This window comes from Salvia splendens, chromosome 6 (genome assembly GCF_004379255.2).
Source record: "Salvia splendens isolate huo1 chromosome 6, SspV2, whole genome shotgun sequence".
NCBI lineage: Eukaryota > Viridiplantae > Streptophyta > Magnoliopsida > Lamiales > Lamiaceae > Salvia > Salvia splendens.
Genome location: NC_056037.1, coordinates 7292287 through 7311579, shown reverse-complemented (window position 1 = coordinate 7311579; position 19293 = coordinate 7292287). Strand labels below are relative to the sequence as shown.

General features: G+C 39.2%; 1 protein-coding gene across 1 annotated transcript; it reads left to right on the top strand.

Annotated features, from left to right (window-relative positions):
* Positions 1 to 2991: 2991 nt before the first annotated feature.
* Positions 2992 to 4834, top strand: LOC121806268 (cysteine-rich PDZ-binding protein-like). The gene is made up of 4 exons (XM_042206252.1): positions 2992 to 3131; positions 3276 to 3393; positions 4377 to 4468; positions 4576 to 4834. Exons 1-4 carry the CDS (start codon positions 3116 to 3118, stop codon positions 4638 to 4640), a joined length of 291 nt encoding a protein of 96 aa, XP_042062186.1. The 5' UTR covers positions 2992 to 3115; the 3' UTR covers positions 4641 to 4834.
* Positions 4835 to 19293: the final 14459 nt, after the last annotated feature.

Genomic DNA, 19293 nt, shown 5'->3' with positions numbered 1-19293 from the left:
ATCCACAATAGGGACGGATATCCCGACGGAAATCCCAAAATACATCCTGCTACGTCATAAGGACATCCCACAGCACTGCCACGTCATAAGGACATCTCATTCCACAATAGCGGACATCCCCAAGGACACCCCGACGGATATCCCAATAATTAAAATTCACAAATTTACAAATATGCAATTTTACGGAATTAAAATTTCTACACGAATATGGGGAAAATGCAACAATTTTATTAAAAAAATATACATAATTAAAAAAAACTACACTTTTAAAAAAATACATAGTTAAAAAAACATCTTCAAACTTCAACACACGCGACCCCCGACTCACTGCTCGTCGTCCCCTTGGCCAGACCCGCTGTCACCGCCGTCAATCCCGTGCAGGGGTGGTTGACCCAATTCGTGCCTCATACTGTCGATGACCCCCTTCAACATCTCCTTGTATAAGGGGTCAGTTGACGCATGCCTCTTTTCAATGGTCTCTAGCAAAACATGATTATGCTGCATGCGGGCGAGATGGGTGAGTTCGACACTGTCCTCGGTAGGACCTGCAGCTGGAGCTGCCGATTAGACCTCGTGGGACCCGCTGGTGCTTCTCCTAGCCGCCCGCAGCATCGCGGTCTTTTGCCCAACCGGGCGACGGCGGCGGGAAAACGATGGAGGGGTCGGAACATCTGCGGCGGCTTCGGGGAGGTCGTGGGAACCGGCACTGCTGCTGTTCTCGCCGGAGGAGTTGAGCTTCGTCCGCTTCGGCCAGCCAGCTTCAACACCCGCACGAAACTTGGCGAAATCTTGCAGCATAAGATAGACATCCCAGTATTTGAAGGCGCCGAACTTCTTCTTCTTTTCGATGAACTGGTTCATGGACAAACTCTTCACGTCCTCCATGGACATGCCGTTGGTTGTCGTACGGACTTTGTTTTCGTAGATACCGGTAAATTAGGTGAGTTGTCTCCTCAGCCGCTCTCACTGTTTCCGGCATTACTCTCCACCGTGAGGCTTCCCACCTGGCGGGTTGAATTTGATGTAGCTCTGGCTAATGCGCCACCCCATCCTGTCGATAGTCTAGTTAAACCCGATGTAGGGATCCTCGACTATACTCGCCCAGGCCTTTGCCAGCGCGACGCACTCCGCCTCGCTCCAGACGGTCCTCTTTCCCTCGTCGGCCTCCTCCTCTCCCTCGTTCCCCGCCCCACCCTCGTTGATGAGGACACGCGAGGACTGACTAGTGCCCTTGCCCTTGCCCTTGCCCCGTCCCTCTGCCGCTGGTGGTATCCCTGACCGGAGATAACCCAGCTCCTCCAAAGAGAAAGTCTCATTACTGGTGAACTAAGTCTCCGGTTGAGTACTGTCACTACATAATAAATCTATGTAGGGGCGATACACGTTGTCCCCAGGTGATTGAGAGAGCCCCACTCTGCTACCCGCCTGCACCATCCCGAGCATCACCATACCCGGCATCATCCCCGGTATTTGGGGAACCATCCCCGCCATTTGGTGCACCATCCCTCCACTCACCCCCTGCATTTGGAGCACCATTCCTCTACTCAACCTCGGCATTTAGGGCACCGTTCCACCCGCCCAAGGGTACATATTATAGTACCCGTCCATCATCACCGACATTTGAGGCATCATCCCGGGCATCCCTGTAGTTCCGCCGGCGTTTCCCCCACCTCCAACGGGGAACGTCTGCTTTTGTGACTCGCTCATGGCGGAAGAATCACTGTCGTGCTCCATTTATCTTCAAAAGAAATTAAAGTAGAGAGATAGAAACTCGTCAATACAAGTGGTGCGAATGAAACGAAGTGCAACGAGCCGTATATATAGAGTTTTAAAAAAATCAGAAAAATGGGACGTCCGCTGAAACCGACGGACGACCTCTCGTCCGTCGGAGGCATCCGCGTCCGCCTCATTTGATGCAATAGCGGACGTCCGCTACAATAGGGACGGATGTCTCGGCGGACATCCCAAAACACCTCCTGCAACGTCATAAGAACATCTCACAGCACTGGCACGTCATAAGGACATCCCACTCCACAATAGCGGACATCCCTAAGGACATCCCGGCGGACATCCACAATAATCAAAATTCACAAAGTCACAAATATGCAATTTCACAGAATTAAAATTTCGACACGGATATGGAAAAAATGCAACCATTTTATTTAAAAAAAACTTACATATTTAAATTAAAAAATACATAATTCACCAAAAAAAAACCATCACAAACCAAAAAACGATTCAAACAAAGTACATGTTATGCCTTGAATCTGTATAGTTTGCCGCTAGCCGAATGTGGGTCATGCGTTAGAGTTTTATAAAAAATCGTATATATAGAGTTTGCAACGAGTAGTATATATAAAGTTTTTTTTAAAAAAAACAAATTTGGGACGTCCGTCGTGTCACTGCAATAGCGGACGTCACGACGGACGGCCGCTGAAACCCGCGGAAGACCTCTCGTCCGCAAGGGACGTCCACGTCCGCCTCTTCCGCTGCAATAGCGGACGTCCGCGACGGACGACCGCTATTGCGGATACTCTAATTGTAATGTCATTTCTGGTACACTAATGTTTTAACTTTTTTTTTCAATGTCACATTATTAATTTTTTTTTATATTTCTATATGATATTGCTATATTTTTTCAATAAATTTGCCACGGCCAAGGTACCAGAGCCTAAATCTGTCGCCTTAACTGTCATTGTTGTTATTAATTATTAAATCTTCTGTTCTAATTTATCATTTGTATATTCTCAGAATTTGATAGAAACTTCCATCATGTGTAGATACATTGGGCCTTTTGTAAATAGCTAGATCTTGTGTGGTTTACAGTTTATTTTACAAGTCTTAGTGGGCTTGTTGATGACCATGTGTATCGTTTTTTAACCTATTTTGCATAATTAATTTCTATTCGGGCTGTTGTTGATGCCACTCATTTACTGAAGGGTATATAAGTCAATTGAATTAAATCTCTTCTTTTTCTCTTCTGCCATTTTAGATCGACATAACATACTCCATATTAATTTAATTTACTTCCCTAATTGAAGGAAAAAAAACAAAATTCTCTCCCGAATTGAAATTTGATTGCTTCCGGCAACAGGAAAAACGATCCAACCGCGCTATGGTCTGCGAAAAGTGTGAGCTCCTTCTCTATCCTTTTCTAATTTATCTTATAACAATCATCGTATGTGACGATTTTGAAATTTTGTTAGGGTTTTCTCCGAATTGGGGGTTTTTACGTCTATGCATTTGAATGTATCTGTCTATCTATCCATATGCAGGCGAGAAGAAGCTAGGGAAGGTGATCGTGCCCGACAAGTGGAAGGACGGGGCCCACAACACCACCGAAGGCGGCGGCCGTAAGATCAACGAGAACAAGCTCCTCTCCAAGAAAAATAGGTTCCCTTTCTTGAAGTTTTTTTCTTTTTGCAGATTCCTAAGTTCATTAAGTCAATTTGCTTGAATTTATATATCCTTCATTTATTTATAGATTCGAAATTACGCTCATTTTTATTGGAGATGGTGGAAAATTTTGTTTCAATGTTTTGAGCTGAATGAGTCTGGGTAGCTCTCTCTGGTAGGCGTAGTTTGATCTGAATTTCTAGTAAGACGCATTGTGAATAATTTGTTTTTCAAAATGAATTGGAATGCTTGTTCAGTTTGCAACTTTATTTGTAGGGCTTGTTTATTGAATTCAGCTCTGTTTCCATATTCTCCTGTGAGAATTATTGAATAGCTATATTGTCATCACTTTTCTTCCCCAAAAATCCGTGCTTGATTAATGTTCATGGTGCTACAGTAAGGTACGTAATTGGGTATTTCTTGCTGCTAGTAACAACCTGTTCTAGTGGTATGGTATACAAACCATAGGGGGCATTTTCTATTAGGGATTAGCATAGATTAATAAAAATAGTAGGAGTAATGCACTAGTGGCCCTTGATAAATTTCTACAATTTGAGCTGAGTCGATTTGATTCATCATTGAAAGGGGTAGGATTAGATAAATTCTGACAATGAAGATAAAAATAGTTAATCTTCTATATCATTAATCCTTAAATAACAGACACATTTTTTTTTGTAATTCTCTTACATTCGGTGTTATTGTCTTGAAGTCAATTTGTTTTGGATATTGAATACGCTTTGCATGGTGGACATTGTTGGATGTTGGATTTGCTCATCAGTTTTGAGACACTAAACATACTAATTGCAAAATCAAGTTTCTATTTTCAGACAAATGGTTTCATGACTAATTAATTCGGGATAATAAGAAGAAACATGTTCTATATTTTATATGTTGTGATAATTGCTGTGCATAATTTACAATCGACTTAGTTGTATTATTTTCCTACTCCCCTTGAGTTGCGTGATATCGGTTGTTTGCAGATGGGCGCCTTATGGACAATCAAAGTGTACCATATGCAAGCAGCAAGTTCACCAGAATGGAAAGTATTGCCATACATGCGCGTACAGTAAAGGTATATCAGTTTCTTCCATTTGTTCAATGACATGCTAATTTGATGAAAGAATTGCCTGCAAAGAGTTTAAATTTATTCAAATTTTGGATTTTTTTTTGGCATTGTAGGAGTGTGTGCGATGTGTGGAAAACAAGTGCTCGACACCAAGCTCTACAAGCAGAGTAATGTATGATGTATCTGTAGCCAGGTTTCACTCGAACACATCAATATGTCGTTATCTTCTGCTTCTTGTGAGAATGTGTCGATGATACTATATTTGGATAGTATCGCGGTGACTGGAATACTTGAAGAATATGTGCTGCTTGTTGAACATTGCTGCCTCCATCTTGGATTACCAATTCAATTTATATAAAATCATCTTTAGTATATCAATTTTTACATCACTACTGATTTTACGTGCTGTTCGATGTGTGACTCCATCAATTGTTACTAAAATGTATTTTTGTGTTAAATGATCCTAAAACAATATTTTATTCGTATGAATTCGCTTCATGATCCGCTCATAAATTGTGCCTTCTTGTCTTACAAGAGAAAATTACTAGTTGCAGTTGAGCACGATTTAATTCAGAAATCATGTGTTTATTGTTGATTTTACAAATCTGGAAATGATCATTACCCCCTCCGTCCCACACAGAGTCCTATTTTGCCATTTTGGTCAATCCTACAATAAGAGTCCTATTTATTTTTATCATAAATGGTAAATAGACTCCATATTCTACCAACTTATTTTACTCACATTTTATTATAGAATTAGTAATATACTCCCTCCATTTTTTAAAAATAGCAACTCTTTTCATTTTAGTATGTTCTTTAAAAATAGCAACATTCAAACTTTCTATTTTAGGAAATCTTTACACCTCTATACATCAATTTATTTACCACTTATACCACTACAATTAACAACTTAAAGTAGACCTCGTGATCCACTAACATTAATTCCATTACTTTTTTTTCTCTCTCTTACTTTACCAATTTTTCTCCCCCTCTTTCTTACTTTACCAAATTGTGCATTAAAATCCGGGCCGTTTCAAACCTCCTTATTTTTAAAAAAACAGATGTAGTATAGAAATGAGACTCATATTCTACTAACTAATTATATCTATTTTTCTTTGCATTTCTTAAAATCCGTGGCATAATTAAATAAGACTCTTATTGCGGGACGGGGAGTAAACAAGTAAAGTACACCTAATAAGATAAACATATGGTTTTGAATACTCAGTATCTTTACAACTCAATGTTAATAATTCAATATGTTGTGAGGTTGGAGTCACGTGGTAAATGAGGAATCATTACTCACCCATTTAAAAGAAAATTCAACAATGTGAGACAAGCATGTTAAAAAAATGATAAATTCCTCTAAAATTCAATATATGTGATTTAGATGCATATTTTCATATAAAGTAAATTCAAATTTATAATGACGTAAATCTAATGTTATGATGAAGTAAATTCAATGATGATGAAGTGTGTTCTCAAAATTTGTAATATTGTAAAACTAATGACAACCTCCCTTAATTATCACGAGATTAATATACTTGTATTATGATGAGGTACATTTAATATTATGACAACTTTAATTTAATATTGGAGCATCCACATCCATGCTCAAGAGCACAGACGTGGGCTCAGACCCACCTTTATTAAGTTTTAATTTCCTATTCTTCCGTAAGAGCACAACATCTACATCCATGCTCTTCCGCAAAAGCATGTTCAAGGGTCCTATCATTCTATTATTCAATTTAAATACTTCAATTACTAAAAATATTTCCACAATATTAAAATGAATTCAAAATACCCGAAACACTATTACAAGTTACTAAAAAATTAAAATTACAAAATTAAAATTGAAAAAAACAAAAATTACATAATTAAAATCTTAAAACTTGAGTTTGAGAGAGTTGTTTGGTGTAGTGTGATTTTTTGTGTTGAAATGAGGGTATTTTTAGATGAAAGTGTGAATTTTGGGTAAAAATAATGAAAAAATAAATTATAAGTGTGGAAAAAACGGATATATATTATTGGGAACTGGGAAAATATATTTATTTTTATTAAATCTGAAATTTTCAGATTTTTTCAAATTTAAAACATAAAAAAAAGAAACCACGGCCAATCAGAACATGCCATGTTGACTGCTCGTGCTTTTGCCGTCGGCACGGTGGTGCTCTTGGGCAAGAGCACCACCGTACCAACGGCAAGAGAGCAACGGCGAGCACGGACGTGCTCTTGCCGTCGACAAGAGCACCGCATGCGGATGCTCTTATAGTGAAATAACTTTAATATTATAATGAAGTGTATTTTGAATTTCTAAAATGATCTAGGCGATAAAAATGAATAGTTTTGGAAAAGATTCAATTTACCTTTTCAATAACCTAAATATGATAATCAATTATACACGAAGATAAATTGTTGGCATGAATTTTGAATCAAAGGAGGTCGAGTAAGTCAAAATGACTAGTTATAAAACGATGTTCACCTGGGGTAGGTACTTTCCTCTAACTATTACTTGTATTTCCTGGAGTATTATTTACAAACAGATAAGATATATATGCACCATAATCTTATCAGAAATTCTATAAAGAAATATCCCGTAAAAATATATATACTACTATTATGAAATTAATTTTTTTTATTGCTTTTCATAATTGTGTGATTTATCAAATATATAAACGAAAGAAAACAGCGGTTATGTCGGCCGGTTACATTGCTGCATTGCCCATTTATAACTAAAAGTGCTACCTCTGTAGAAATACCTCACATGCTCGCATTATACTATTAATTAAGATAATTGCTAAGTGATTTTTCTTCAACCTTCCGACAGCGACATAAGAGCAAAAAAAGGTTTGGCCCCATAAAAATTAATATGACCCCTATGCTTTGATTTATCTAGGGTTCCAACCAAAGATTTCAAAAACTAATTAATTTATTTCATATCATTGAGTTGCCCCACAACCCATGATTGGTTGATTACTCTTGTCCACAAATGTAACATGCAACTCGACACACGACGTTTTACACAAACACTAATTAGTATACTATCAATTAAATTTGTGTTTATCCCACTTTAATGTCAAAATGAAAATACTAGGGATTTATGGTATTTGGTGCTTTTAGAGGCCAGCTTCTCTTATTCATCTTTAATTTATTTTTTGCACTTCAATTATTTCACCCAAATGATGTTATAAACACCATATATATAATGTATATGGAAATGATAAATTTACAAGACTACTACAAACTAAGGGATACAAGATCGTATATTTACATCATACTATATACAATTGATATGATAATGAGTGGATTAGCCTAATTGGTATGGTTACGTTAAAAGTGAATTTTGCGTGAATTGCCGACTAAATGTCCCCCAATCTAGTCATCAACCCATATCATTGTAAAAAGAATTATTATTACGAATTGATGGCAGAAATTATTATTGCTGGGAAAATATCGCGTGTGGGGTCATGCCTAACATTGAGACTGCAGTGAATTATTAATTTCAACGAATTATTCAGTATAAACAATTAAAAAGTTAGAGAAGAATGTTGAAAATATATTGTGTTGGTATATAAACAGTTGGAATGGGATTGTCGTATTGGGTGTGGGCATATCACATGGAGTCATCGTCTCAATCACATGAGAGAGTGAGTGGGAGTTACTTTATAGGTGTAGGCACCCACGTAGACATGGACAAGATACCATTGCCGTTATTACAGTTGGATCTAGTTGTAAATTTTTTTATTATGCACAGATTGATTAAAATTTGGTTAAATGTTTTGCTTTTATATTTTTTAAAGATTTAGTAATTTAATTTTAATTTTAAAACAATTGTATCTCATAATTATTTTTTAAAAGGATCAATACAACAAAAAAAATCGGATAAAGACGCTTTTTAATACCATTAAGGATGCTAATTTGTGTGTCCAATTATGCCACCAACGCTTCCTAAAGTGTCCTTATTGTTAGTGTCCAACGAAAATTAGGGGACGCAAATAAAAGCGTCCTAAAAAATCAAAAGATTAATATAATTTACCATACACTTAGGGACGCTTTATTTTGCATCTTAAATTATGGTTATTTTAAAAATTTTCCTAACGTTAATAATTACGTCTCAATTTTTATGTCTCTAAAAGATAAGTTTTTTTTGTAGGGGACGTTTGACTAAGTATATTGAAGGCTTTATAAATGTAACATCTAATAAAATATTTTAGTGTAATAGTAGTAACTTTTTCATCACGTCATATGTGTGTAAATTCAAAAGGTTGTGAATCGTGTGTAAAGTGGTAGGAGACAAATAAAATTGATTAGATTTTTGTGTGAAAAGTTCCCTTTTATGAAACAACTTCCTATTTATAATGGGACCGCATATTCAGTCTTTTCGTATAATTTAATTGTAACGTATTTATGTAGAGAAAATGTGTGTTGGAGAAATAAAATTGAAGGCGGAGATGAAACATACTAGGGCTATTTTTGAATATTGATTATTGCATATAAAATTACGAAAAATAAATTGAGATTGAAAACCTTTATTGGGAATTTGTACTTATTGAAGCTTCTTTTTACAATGGGATATTGGTCTCTAAACCATGAACTTTGGTCAAATTTTGGTATTTCCCACGAATTTTGAAATTGGTCTAAAAAATTCACAAACTTTACATTTTATTTGTTATTTCTCATGGCATGTCAAGCACCATGCTCTTCCGCAAAAGCATGTTCAAGGGTCCTATCATTCTATTATTCAATTTAAATACTTCAATTACTAAAAATATTTCCACAATATTAAAATGAATTCAAAATACCCGAAACACTATTACAAGTTACTAAAAAATTAAAATTACAAAATTAAAATTGAAAAAAACAAAAATTACATAATTAAAATCTTAAAACTTGAGTTTGAGAGAGTTGTTTGGTGTAGTGTGATTTTTTGTGTTGAAATGAGGGTATTTTTAGATGAAAGTGTGAATTTTGGGTAAAAATAATGAAAAAATAAATTATAAGTGTGGAAAAAACGGATATATATTATTGGGAACTGGGAAAATATATTTATTTTTATTAAATCTGAAAATTTCAGATTTTTTCAAATTTAAAACATAAAAAAAAGAAACCACGGCCAATCAGAACATGCCACGTCGACTGCTCGTGCTTTTGCCGTCGGCACGGTGGTGCTCTTGGGCAAGAGCACCACCGTACCAACGGCAAGAGCGCAACGGCGAGCACGGACGTGCTCTTGCCGTCGACAAGAGCACCGCATGCGGATGCTCTTATAGTGAAATAACTTTAATATTATAATGAAGTGTGTTTTGAATTTCTAAAATGATCTAGGCGATAAAAATGAATAGTTTTGGAAAAGATTCAATTTACCTTTTCAATAACCTAAATATGATAATCAATTATACACGAAGATAAATTGTTGGCATGAATTTTGAATCAAAGGAGGTCGAGTAAGTCAAAATGACTAGTTATAAAACGATGTTCACCTGGGGTAGGTACTTTCCTCTAACTATTACTTGTATTTCCTGGAGTATTATTTACAAACAGATAAGATATATATGCACCATAATCTTATCAGAAATTCTATAAAGAAATATCCCGTAAAAATATATATACTACTATTATGAAATTAATTTTTTTTATTGCTTTTCATAATTGTGTGATTTATCAAATATATAAACGAAAGAAAACAGCGGTTATGTCGGCCGGTTACATTGCTGCATTGCCCATTTATAACTAAAAGTGCTACCTCTGTAGAAATACCTCACATGCTCGCATTATACTATTAATTAAGATAATTGCTAAGTGATTTTTCTTCAACCTTCCGACAGCGACATAAGAGCAAAAAAAGGTTTGGCCCCATAAAAATTAATATGACCCCTATGCTTTGATTTATCTAGGGTTCCAACCAAAGATTTCAAAAACTAATTAATTTATTTCATATCATTGAGTTGCCCCACAACCCATGATTGGTTGATTACTCTTGTCCACAAATGTAACATGCAACTCGACACACGACGTTTTACACAAACACTAATTAGTATACTATCAATTAAATTTGTGTTTATCCCACTTTAATGTCAAAATGAAAATACTAGGGATTTATGGTATTTGGTGCTTTTAGAGGCCAGCTTCTCTTATTCATCTTTAATTTATTTTTTGCACTTCAATTATTTCACCCAAATGATGTTATAAACACCATATATATAATGTATATGGAAATGATAAATTTACAAGACTACTACAAACTAAGGGATACAAGATCGTATATTTACATCATACTATATACAATTGATATGATAATGAGTGGATTAGCCTAATTGGTATGGTTACGTTAAAAGTGAATTTTGCGTGAATTGCCGACTAAATGTCCCCCAATCTAGTCATCAACCCATATCATTGTAAAAAGAATTATTATTACGAATTGATGGCAGAAATTATTATTGCTGGGAAAATATCGCGTGTGGGGTCATGCCTAACATTGAGACTGCAGTGAATTATTAATTTCAACGAATTATTCAGTATAAACAATTAAAAAGTTAGAGAAGAATGTTGAAAATATATTGTGTTGGTATATAAACAGTTGGAATGGGATTGTCGTATTGGGTGTGGGCATATCACATGGAGTCATCGTCTCAATCACATGAGAGAGTGAGTGGGAGTTACTTTATAGGTGTAGGCACCCACGTAGACATGGACAAGATACCATTGCCGTTATTACAGTTGGATCTAGTTGTAAATTTTTTTATTATGCACAGATTGATTAAAATTTGGTTAAATGTTTTGCTTTTATATTTTTTAAAGATTTAGTAATTTAATTTTAATTTTAAAACAATTGTATCTCATAATTATTTTTTAAAAGGATCAATACAACAAAAAAAATCGGATAAAGACGCTTTTTAATACCATTAAGGATGCTAATTTGTGTGTCCAATTATGCCACCAACGCTTCCTAAAGTGTCCTTATTGTTAGTGTCCAACGAAAATTAGGGGACGCAAATAAAAGCGTCCTAAAAAATCAAAAGATTAATATAATTTACCATACACTTAGGGACGCTTTATTTTGCATCTTAAATTATGGTTATTTTAAAAATTTTCCTAACGTTAATAATTACGTCTCAATTTTTATGTCTCTAAAAGATAAGTTTTTTTTGTAGGGGACGTTTGACTAAGTATATTGAAGGCTTTATAAATGTAACATCTAATAAAATATTTTAGTGTAATAGTAGTAACTTTTTCATCACGTCATATGTGTGTAAATTCAAAAGGTTGTGAATCGTGTGTAAAGTGGTAGGAGACAAATAAAATTGATTAGATTTTTGTGTGAAAAGTTCCCTTTTATGAAACAACTTCCTATTTATAATGGGACCGCATATTCAGTCTTTTCGTATAATTTAATTGTAACGTATTTATGTAGAGAAAATGTGTGTTGGAGAAATAAAATTGAAGGCGGAGATGAAACATACTAGGGCTATTTTTGAATATTGATTATTGCATATAAAATTACGAAAAATAAATTGAGATTGAAAACCTTTATTGGGAATTTGTACTTATTGAAGCTTCTTTTTACAATGGGATATTGGTCTCTAAACCATGAACTTTGGTCAAATTTTGGTATTTCCCACGAATTTTGAAATTGGTCTAAAAAATTCACAAACTTTACATTTTATTTGTTATTTCTCATGGCATGTCAAGCACCATAACCAACCAACTTTCATGCATATTTTATCCTACTTGATACTACTAAATCAACGTGATTTTCTACGTAGCATTTTATCCTATTTGTCACAAACTTAAAAAGTAATATAAAATATCATAAACATTTTACGGTTGGCCACGTATAATAAGATTTTTTCTAAAAATATCTTATTTGGGCTGCCATGGGAAATAGCAAACAAAATGTAAAGTTTGTGATTTTTAAGACCAATTTCAAAGTTCGTGGGAAATACCAAAATTTGACCAAAATTTATAATTTTAGGGACCAATATCCCTTTTACAATTTATATAGTATTATTCAAATGCATATTTTTTCAAACACATATAAAGAGCTTAAAAACTTGAAGTGTAGTCTCTTCATTCGGTACAAAGTTGTATAATAAATATACATACAGATACATACATACGTTGTTTCTATGAACACAAAAAAAGGATGAGAGAGAGAGAGAGGAGGAAGGCCAAGACTTGGAAGAACGACAGCCAAATGAATATGGTAAGTGGGATGTTGTGGTCGACATGGTGCAATCTGCACCTAACAATCTTTATGATGGATCGGGCGAGTTTTTGATGGTGATGAATGCTGGTAAATATAGATCACGACACAGAGATTTACGTGGTTCGATTTACTGAGGTAAATCTACGTCCACGGGAAGAAAGGAGGGCAGAGTTGTATTGCTTGATCTGGTTTACAGCTTACAATACAGACTTGCTATCTGATATTTGATCTCTAGAGAACTTGACCTCTGTCTATCTGATCTAAGTTCTATTTATACATTGAACTAAGATCGTGGCTTGCATCACCACTAATGATGGTTGTGGATGTCGTGGAGGTCATGGAGATCCTGCATGGGTCCACTATCTCTTTGTCTGGTCCACTATCCTGCATGAGATCCTGCATGAGTCCACTATCTCTCTGTTTGGTCCACTATCCTGCATGAGTTGACTATCTCCCAGTTCGGTCGAATACTGAGACCGAACTGCTGAACTATTGCCGAGCAGCTTTTGCCGATCTGAGAGTAGAGCTTGATTGGTCGGCTTTTACCGAGCTGTAGGCTGGGGCCGAACTCTTTGGTAATGCCGAACTGATAGCTGTAGGCTGGGGCCGAACTCTTTGGTAATGTTTAGTACGTACCCCATCACTACCCCCCCCGAAAAGCGAAGTGAATCACTTCGGCGAAGCGAGTCACTTCGGCATTCTGATAAATGAAATTTTTATTTCGCTTCTAACACTGCGTATTTACAGCTCGGCGAAAAAATTTCATCGTGCTCGTCCTCGGTCTTATGAAGTAAAGTTCTTTGACCGGACTCGTCCTCGGTCTTATGAAGTAAGCTTCTTTGACCGGACTCGTCTTTGGTTTTATGAAGTAAACTTCTTTGACCGGACTTGGTCCTCGGTCTTATGAAATAAACTTCTTTGACCGGACTCGTCTTTGGTCTTATGAAGTAAACTTCTTTGACCGGACTCGTCTTTGGTCTTATGAAGTAAATTTCTTTGACCGGACTAAGCTTGTGTCCTAATTCGGCGAGTTTTATCGCGTGGATCGGACTTTCCCTTGTCCTAATTCGGCGAGTTTTATCGCGTGGATCGGACTTTCCCTTGTCCTAATTCGGCGAGTTTTATCGCGTGGATCGGACTTTCCCTTTGTTGCAGTTCGTTTCAGACGAACTGCTTGTTTCTTAAGCTGAATTGTGGTCTTGTATCCTCCTTAGAAGCTTGGACTCACAATCGTTGGCTTATATATGTTCTAAGAAGGGGATCAGCCTTTAAAGAACAAGATACCTCAGTAACATTTGTAAGAGACGACACGCACATAGACAGACAAAACGCACATAGACAAACCAAACGCACATAGACAAACCAAACGCACATAGACAAAAAAGGACGAACAAGCACAAAGAAAGCACATACCTCTAGGACCGAACTAGACACAAGACTGACTGACCGGACTGTCTCTTACAAATGGAACTTCTTGAGGTTGGAAATGTGCCATGTTCGGGGTACTTGTTCTCCTGACATGTGAGTCAATTTGTAAGACCCTTTGCCGAGGACTTCTGACACCCGATATGGACCTTCCCATGTGGGTTCGAGTTTGCCCAGCTTTTCTGCTCGGCTTACTTCGTTGTTTCTCAAGACGAGATCTCCCACTTGAAATTGCAGCTTTTTCACCCTTTGGTTATAATACCGGGCTACTTGCTCCTTGTACTTGGCTGCTTTTATGCAGGCCAATTCTCTTCTTTCTTCGGCCAGATCTAGTTCGGCTCTCAGTCCGTCATCATTCATTTCTGAGGAGAAATTTAGAGTTCGGGGACTGGGTACGCCGATCTCAACCGGAATCACGGCTTCAGTGCCGTACACCAGACTGTACGGAGTTTCACCGTTGGAGGCTTTGGGTGTAGTTCGGTAGGACCATAGGACTTGAGGGAGATTTTCTACCCATTGTCCTTTGGCTTGTTCTAACCGAGCTTTTAACCCTTTCACCAAGATACGGTTTGTTACCTCCGTTTGTCCGTTGGCTTGTGGATGGGAGACCGAAGTGAACCGCTGTTGAATATTCAGCTCTTGGCACCAATTCTTGAATGTCTTGTCGGTGAACTGAGTCCCATTATCCGAAATGAGGATGTGGGGTATGCCAAATCGGCACACTATGTTCTTCCAGACGAAATCCAATGCCTTCGAGCTCGTTATCGTAGCTAATGGTTCAGCCTCTACCCACTTTGTAAAGTAATCCACGGCAACGATAAGGAATTTCATTTGCCGAGGAGCTTGTGGTAGTGGCCCTACTATGTCTATGCCTCATTGCATAAAAGGCCAAGGGCTTTGCATAGCGTATAGATCGGTCTGCGGCATCCTTGGGATATTTGCATGAATTTGGCACTTCGTACATGTTTTGACGAGCTGCACTGCTTCTTGTACCAAAGTTGGCCAATAATACCCCCATCTCAGAACTTTTGTAGCTAAAGCTCTAGCTCCGATGTGGCTACCGCAAGATCCTTCATGAACTTCTCTAAGGATGTAGTCCGTCTCTTCTGGCCCTACACATCGCAATAACGGCTGAAGGTAGGATTTTCTGTATAGGACTCCTCCATGAAGTTCGTACCGAAGTGCTCGGCATGTGATTTTCCGAGCTTCTCTCTTATCCTCGGGCAGTTGTCCTTGATCTAGATACTGTAAGATCGGCGTCATCCAGTTCGGCGAGCTGGCTACTGAATGTACCTCAGCTTCATCAATGCTTCGGTGCATCAATTCCTCCACCTTTGAACTTGGATATGAGGCTAACTTACTTAAAGTATCTGCTCGGATGTTTTCCGCTCTGGGAATGCGGATTATCCGAAAATAAGAGAAACTTCGGCTAATGCTTTGCGCTTTGTCCAAGTATTTCCTCATCCTCTCATCACGGGCTTCACTTGTACCCAACATGTGATTCACTATGACTTGTGAATCACAATGGATTTTGAGAGACTTGATAAATAGACTTTGCGCTAGCTGGAGTCCGGCAAGGAGAGCTTCGTATTCGGCTTCGTTATTAGTGGTTGGGAATAAGAACCGAAGTGAATAAGTTACCTCGTGTCCGTCGGGAGCGATAAGTAGAATACCAGCTCCACTTCCCGTTTTATTCGAAGCTCCATCTACGAATCCGCTCCAGCAATCTGGTGGCTCTACTTCGGATTCCAGGGGCTGTGCTAGTTCGGCATTGGCAGAATTTTTCTGTTCGGCAATGACAGGGATTGCTTGATCGAACTTTGCCTCTGCAAGAAAATCTGCCAAGGCTTGTCCCTTGATGGCTTTCCGAGGTAGGTATTCGATTGAGTGTTCTCCCAACTCTATGGCCCATTTGGCGATTCTGCCTGATGCTTCTGGCTTGGTCAAAACTTGCCGAAGTGGAAGATCGGTTAAGACGCATACCTTGTGAGCATAGAAATATGGCCGCAGTCTCCTTGCTGCATTTACTAATGCCAGAGCAATTTTTTCCAGAGGTTGATACCTTGTTTCTGGACCTCTTAATGCTCGGCTTGTAAAGTAGATGGGAAGCTGCTTTAGGCCTTCTTCTCGTACAAGCACCGCGCTAATGGTCTGATCCGATGCCGCTAAGTATAAGAATATCACTTCGGCATCTGTTGGAGCAGAGAGAATAGGAAGCTCGGCTAAATAACTTTTGAGCTCGTCAAAAGCCTTTTTCTGCTCGACTCCCCACTCAAACTTTGGTGCCTTTTTCAACACATTGAAGAATGGCATTTGCTTTTCGGCTGCTTGGGAAAGGAATCTATTCAGTGCGGCTAGACATCCAGTTAGCCTTTGCACATCATGTATGGACTTCGGTATTGCCATGTTCTGAACAACTTGAACTTTTAGCAGATTTGCCCTGAGTCCTTCCTTTGAAACCCAACAACCTAGAAACTTTCCCGAATCTACCAAAAAGGTACATTTTTGGGGGTTGAGTTTGAGGTTGGCTTTTCGGAGCACGTCGAGAGTGGACTTGAGATTGTCTTCGTACTCCGAAGTGCTTCTGCTTTTAACGACTATGTCGTCAACATACACTTCAACCTCTTTTCCGATCAAATGCCGAAAAAGCTTATCTACCATCCTTTGATATGTGGCTCCGGCATTCTTTAAACCGAACGGCATCTTTTTATAAGCAAAGATGCCGAAGTCAGTAATGAAAGCCGTTTTTGGAGCATCATTCTTATCCATTAAGACTTGGTGGTAGCCTTTGTATAAATCAAGAAAACAGAAAATTTCGAAGCCGATCAAAGCTTCTACTTTTTTATCTATGTTCGGAAGGGGATAGCAATCTTTAGGACAGTGCTTGTTTAGATCGGTAAAATCTATGCACATCCGCCATCCTCCTTCTTTTTTCTTGATCATCACAGGATTGGCCACCCAAGAGGGATATTTCACCTCGAATAATACATCCGCTTTCAGTAATTGGCGGACTTCGTCATGGATGACTTGATTTCTTTCTGCCGCAAAGAGTCTTTGCTTCTGTTTTATAGGCCGGACTGAAGGATCAATATTTAACCGATGAGTGATTACCTCAGGGGGCACTCCGGTCATATCCAACGGAGACCATGCAAAGACATCTTTGTACTCCTTGAGGAGCTGGATGGTCTTTTCCCGGAGTAGAGGCGTTCCCGCGAAACCGATCTTGACCGTTCTGGATGGATCATCTTCGTATAACTGAACGGTCATTGAGTTCGGCTCTGGTGTGACTTCGGTCATTTCGCTTGCCTCTGACTCCGGCTGCTGTGATTGCTATGCTTGATGATGCCGATCTGATTGCTCGGCACTTTTAAGCGCAATCTGCAGACACTCTTTTGCTCTCTTTTGATCACCTCGGATGACCGCTATCCCCCCTTTAGTGGGGATCTTGATGGTGAGGTGATAAGTAGAGCAAACGGCCCGAACTGCGTTGAGCCAGTCTCTTCCCAGGATGATGTTGTACGGGGACCGAGCTTTTACCACAAAGAATTCGATCATCGTACTGGAGCTTGTAGGCGCTTTTCCCACCGTGATCGGAAGGCTGATAATACCTTCAGGGCGGGTATCCTCCTGGGCGAAACTTTTCAGAGGAAGTGGAGCCGGACTGAGCCGAGCTGGATCCACTTCTAGTTTATCGAAACATTCTTTAAAAAGAATGCTGACAGACACTCCTGTATCCACAAACACTCTGTGGATCAGTTTGTTTGCCACTCCGGCTTGGATGACAATAGCGTCTTGATGAGGAGAGATGGCCGGGACGGGATCTGCATCTGAAAATGTAATCACTTCGTCCTGCTTTAGTCTTTTATGCGTTGGCTCCTCTCGATTGAAGCCTCTGCGCTCTGACTTCAGGGACGATTTAGTCTTCCCGGCTGGGAGAGCGTCAATAGTCAGGATTACTCCATCATATTGCGGCTCGTCATCGTCTTCGGGATCCTGTTGCCTTTTCGGATCCTGAGGAGCGCAGTTCGCACCTCTCTGTTTCTTGTTCTTTTTCGGCTGCTTGCTTTGGTATTTTTTTAACGTCCCTGCTTTCACAAGAACATCAATACCTGCAGCCAAATGTCGGCACTCCTCGGTATCGTGACCGTGGTCTTGATGGAAGGAGCAATATTGATCCTGAGGTCGACGCGCGGCCGATTTCGTCATCCGCTTTGGTTTTTCGAACATATCGGAATGCAGTTCGAAAATTTCCGCTCTCGACTTGTTCAATGGTACGAACTGAGCGGGCGGCTTCTCAGGATTGAGACGTGGCCCCAATCGGTCTTGCACCGGAGTCCTTTGAATCCTTTCAAAAGGAGTTCGGCGAGGATGTCCCTGATCGCCAAAAGGAGTTCGGCGAGGATGTCCCTGATCGCTATGATCGGGCTTCCTCCTGTCTCCTCGGGATGAGCTGTCTAAAGACCGTTTGCGACGGTCTGCCTCATCGGCACGGGAGAACTGGTCCGCAATGTCCCACATCTCTTGAGCTGTTTGCGGACTGCATTCCACGAGCTTTCTGTAGAGAGCTCCGGGCAGGATTCCATTTTGGAATGCCGAAATGACAAGTAGATCATTGAGATCATCTACTTGTAGGCATTCCTTGTGGAATCTCGTCATAAAGTCGCTGATCTTTTCGTCGCGACCCTGACGTATAGAAAGCAGCTGAGCCGAAGTGATTCGGGATTCCGCTTTCTGAAAGAACCTCCTGTGGAAAGCATCCATTAGATCTCGGTAAGATCTAATGCTGCCTTGGGGGAGGCTATCGAACCACCTTCTTGCGTTCCCGATAAGCAGCTCGGGAAACAGCTTGCACATATGGACCTCATTGAGACCCTGGTTCGCCATGTTATACTGATAGCGTCCCAGGAAGTCATGAGGATTCTCTAACCCGTCATAAGTCATCGACGGAGTTCGGTAGTTCTGTGGCAAGGGAGTTCGGGTGATATCGTCCGAGAACGGAGTCTTCAATGCTCCGTACATGGCGAACCCGACATCTCTTCGGTATGGAGGAGATGGAGTTCTCCTGTGATTCCGGTACCGAGGAGGAACAGGAACATGTCGGGGTTGAGGATTCTTCTTCCTGGAAGACACGGCACTACTGCGGTAGTGACTTTCATGTCTGGATGAGGAGGGAGAATCCACTGTTTTCGTCTCCGGCTTTTGG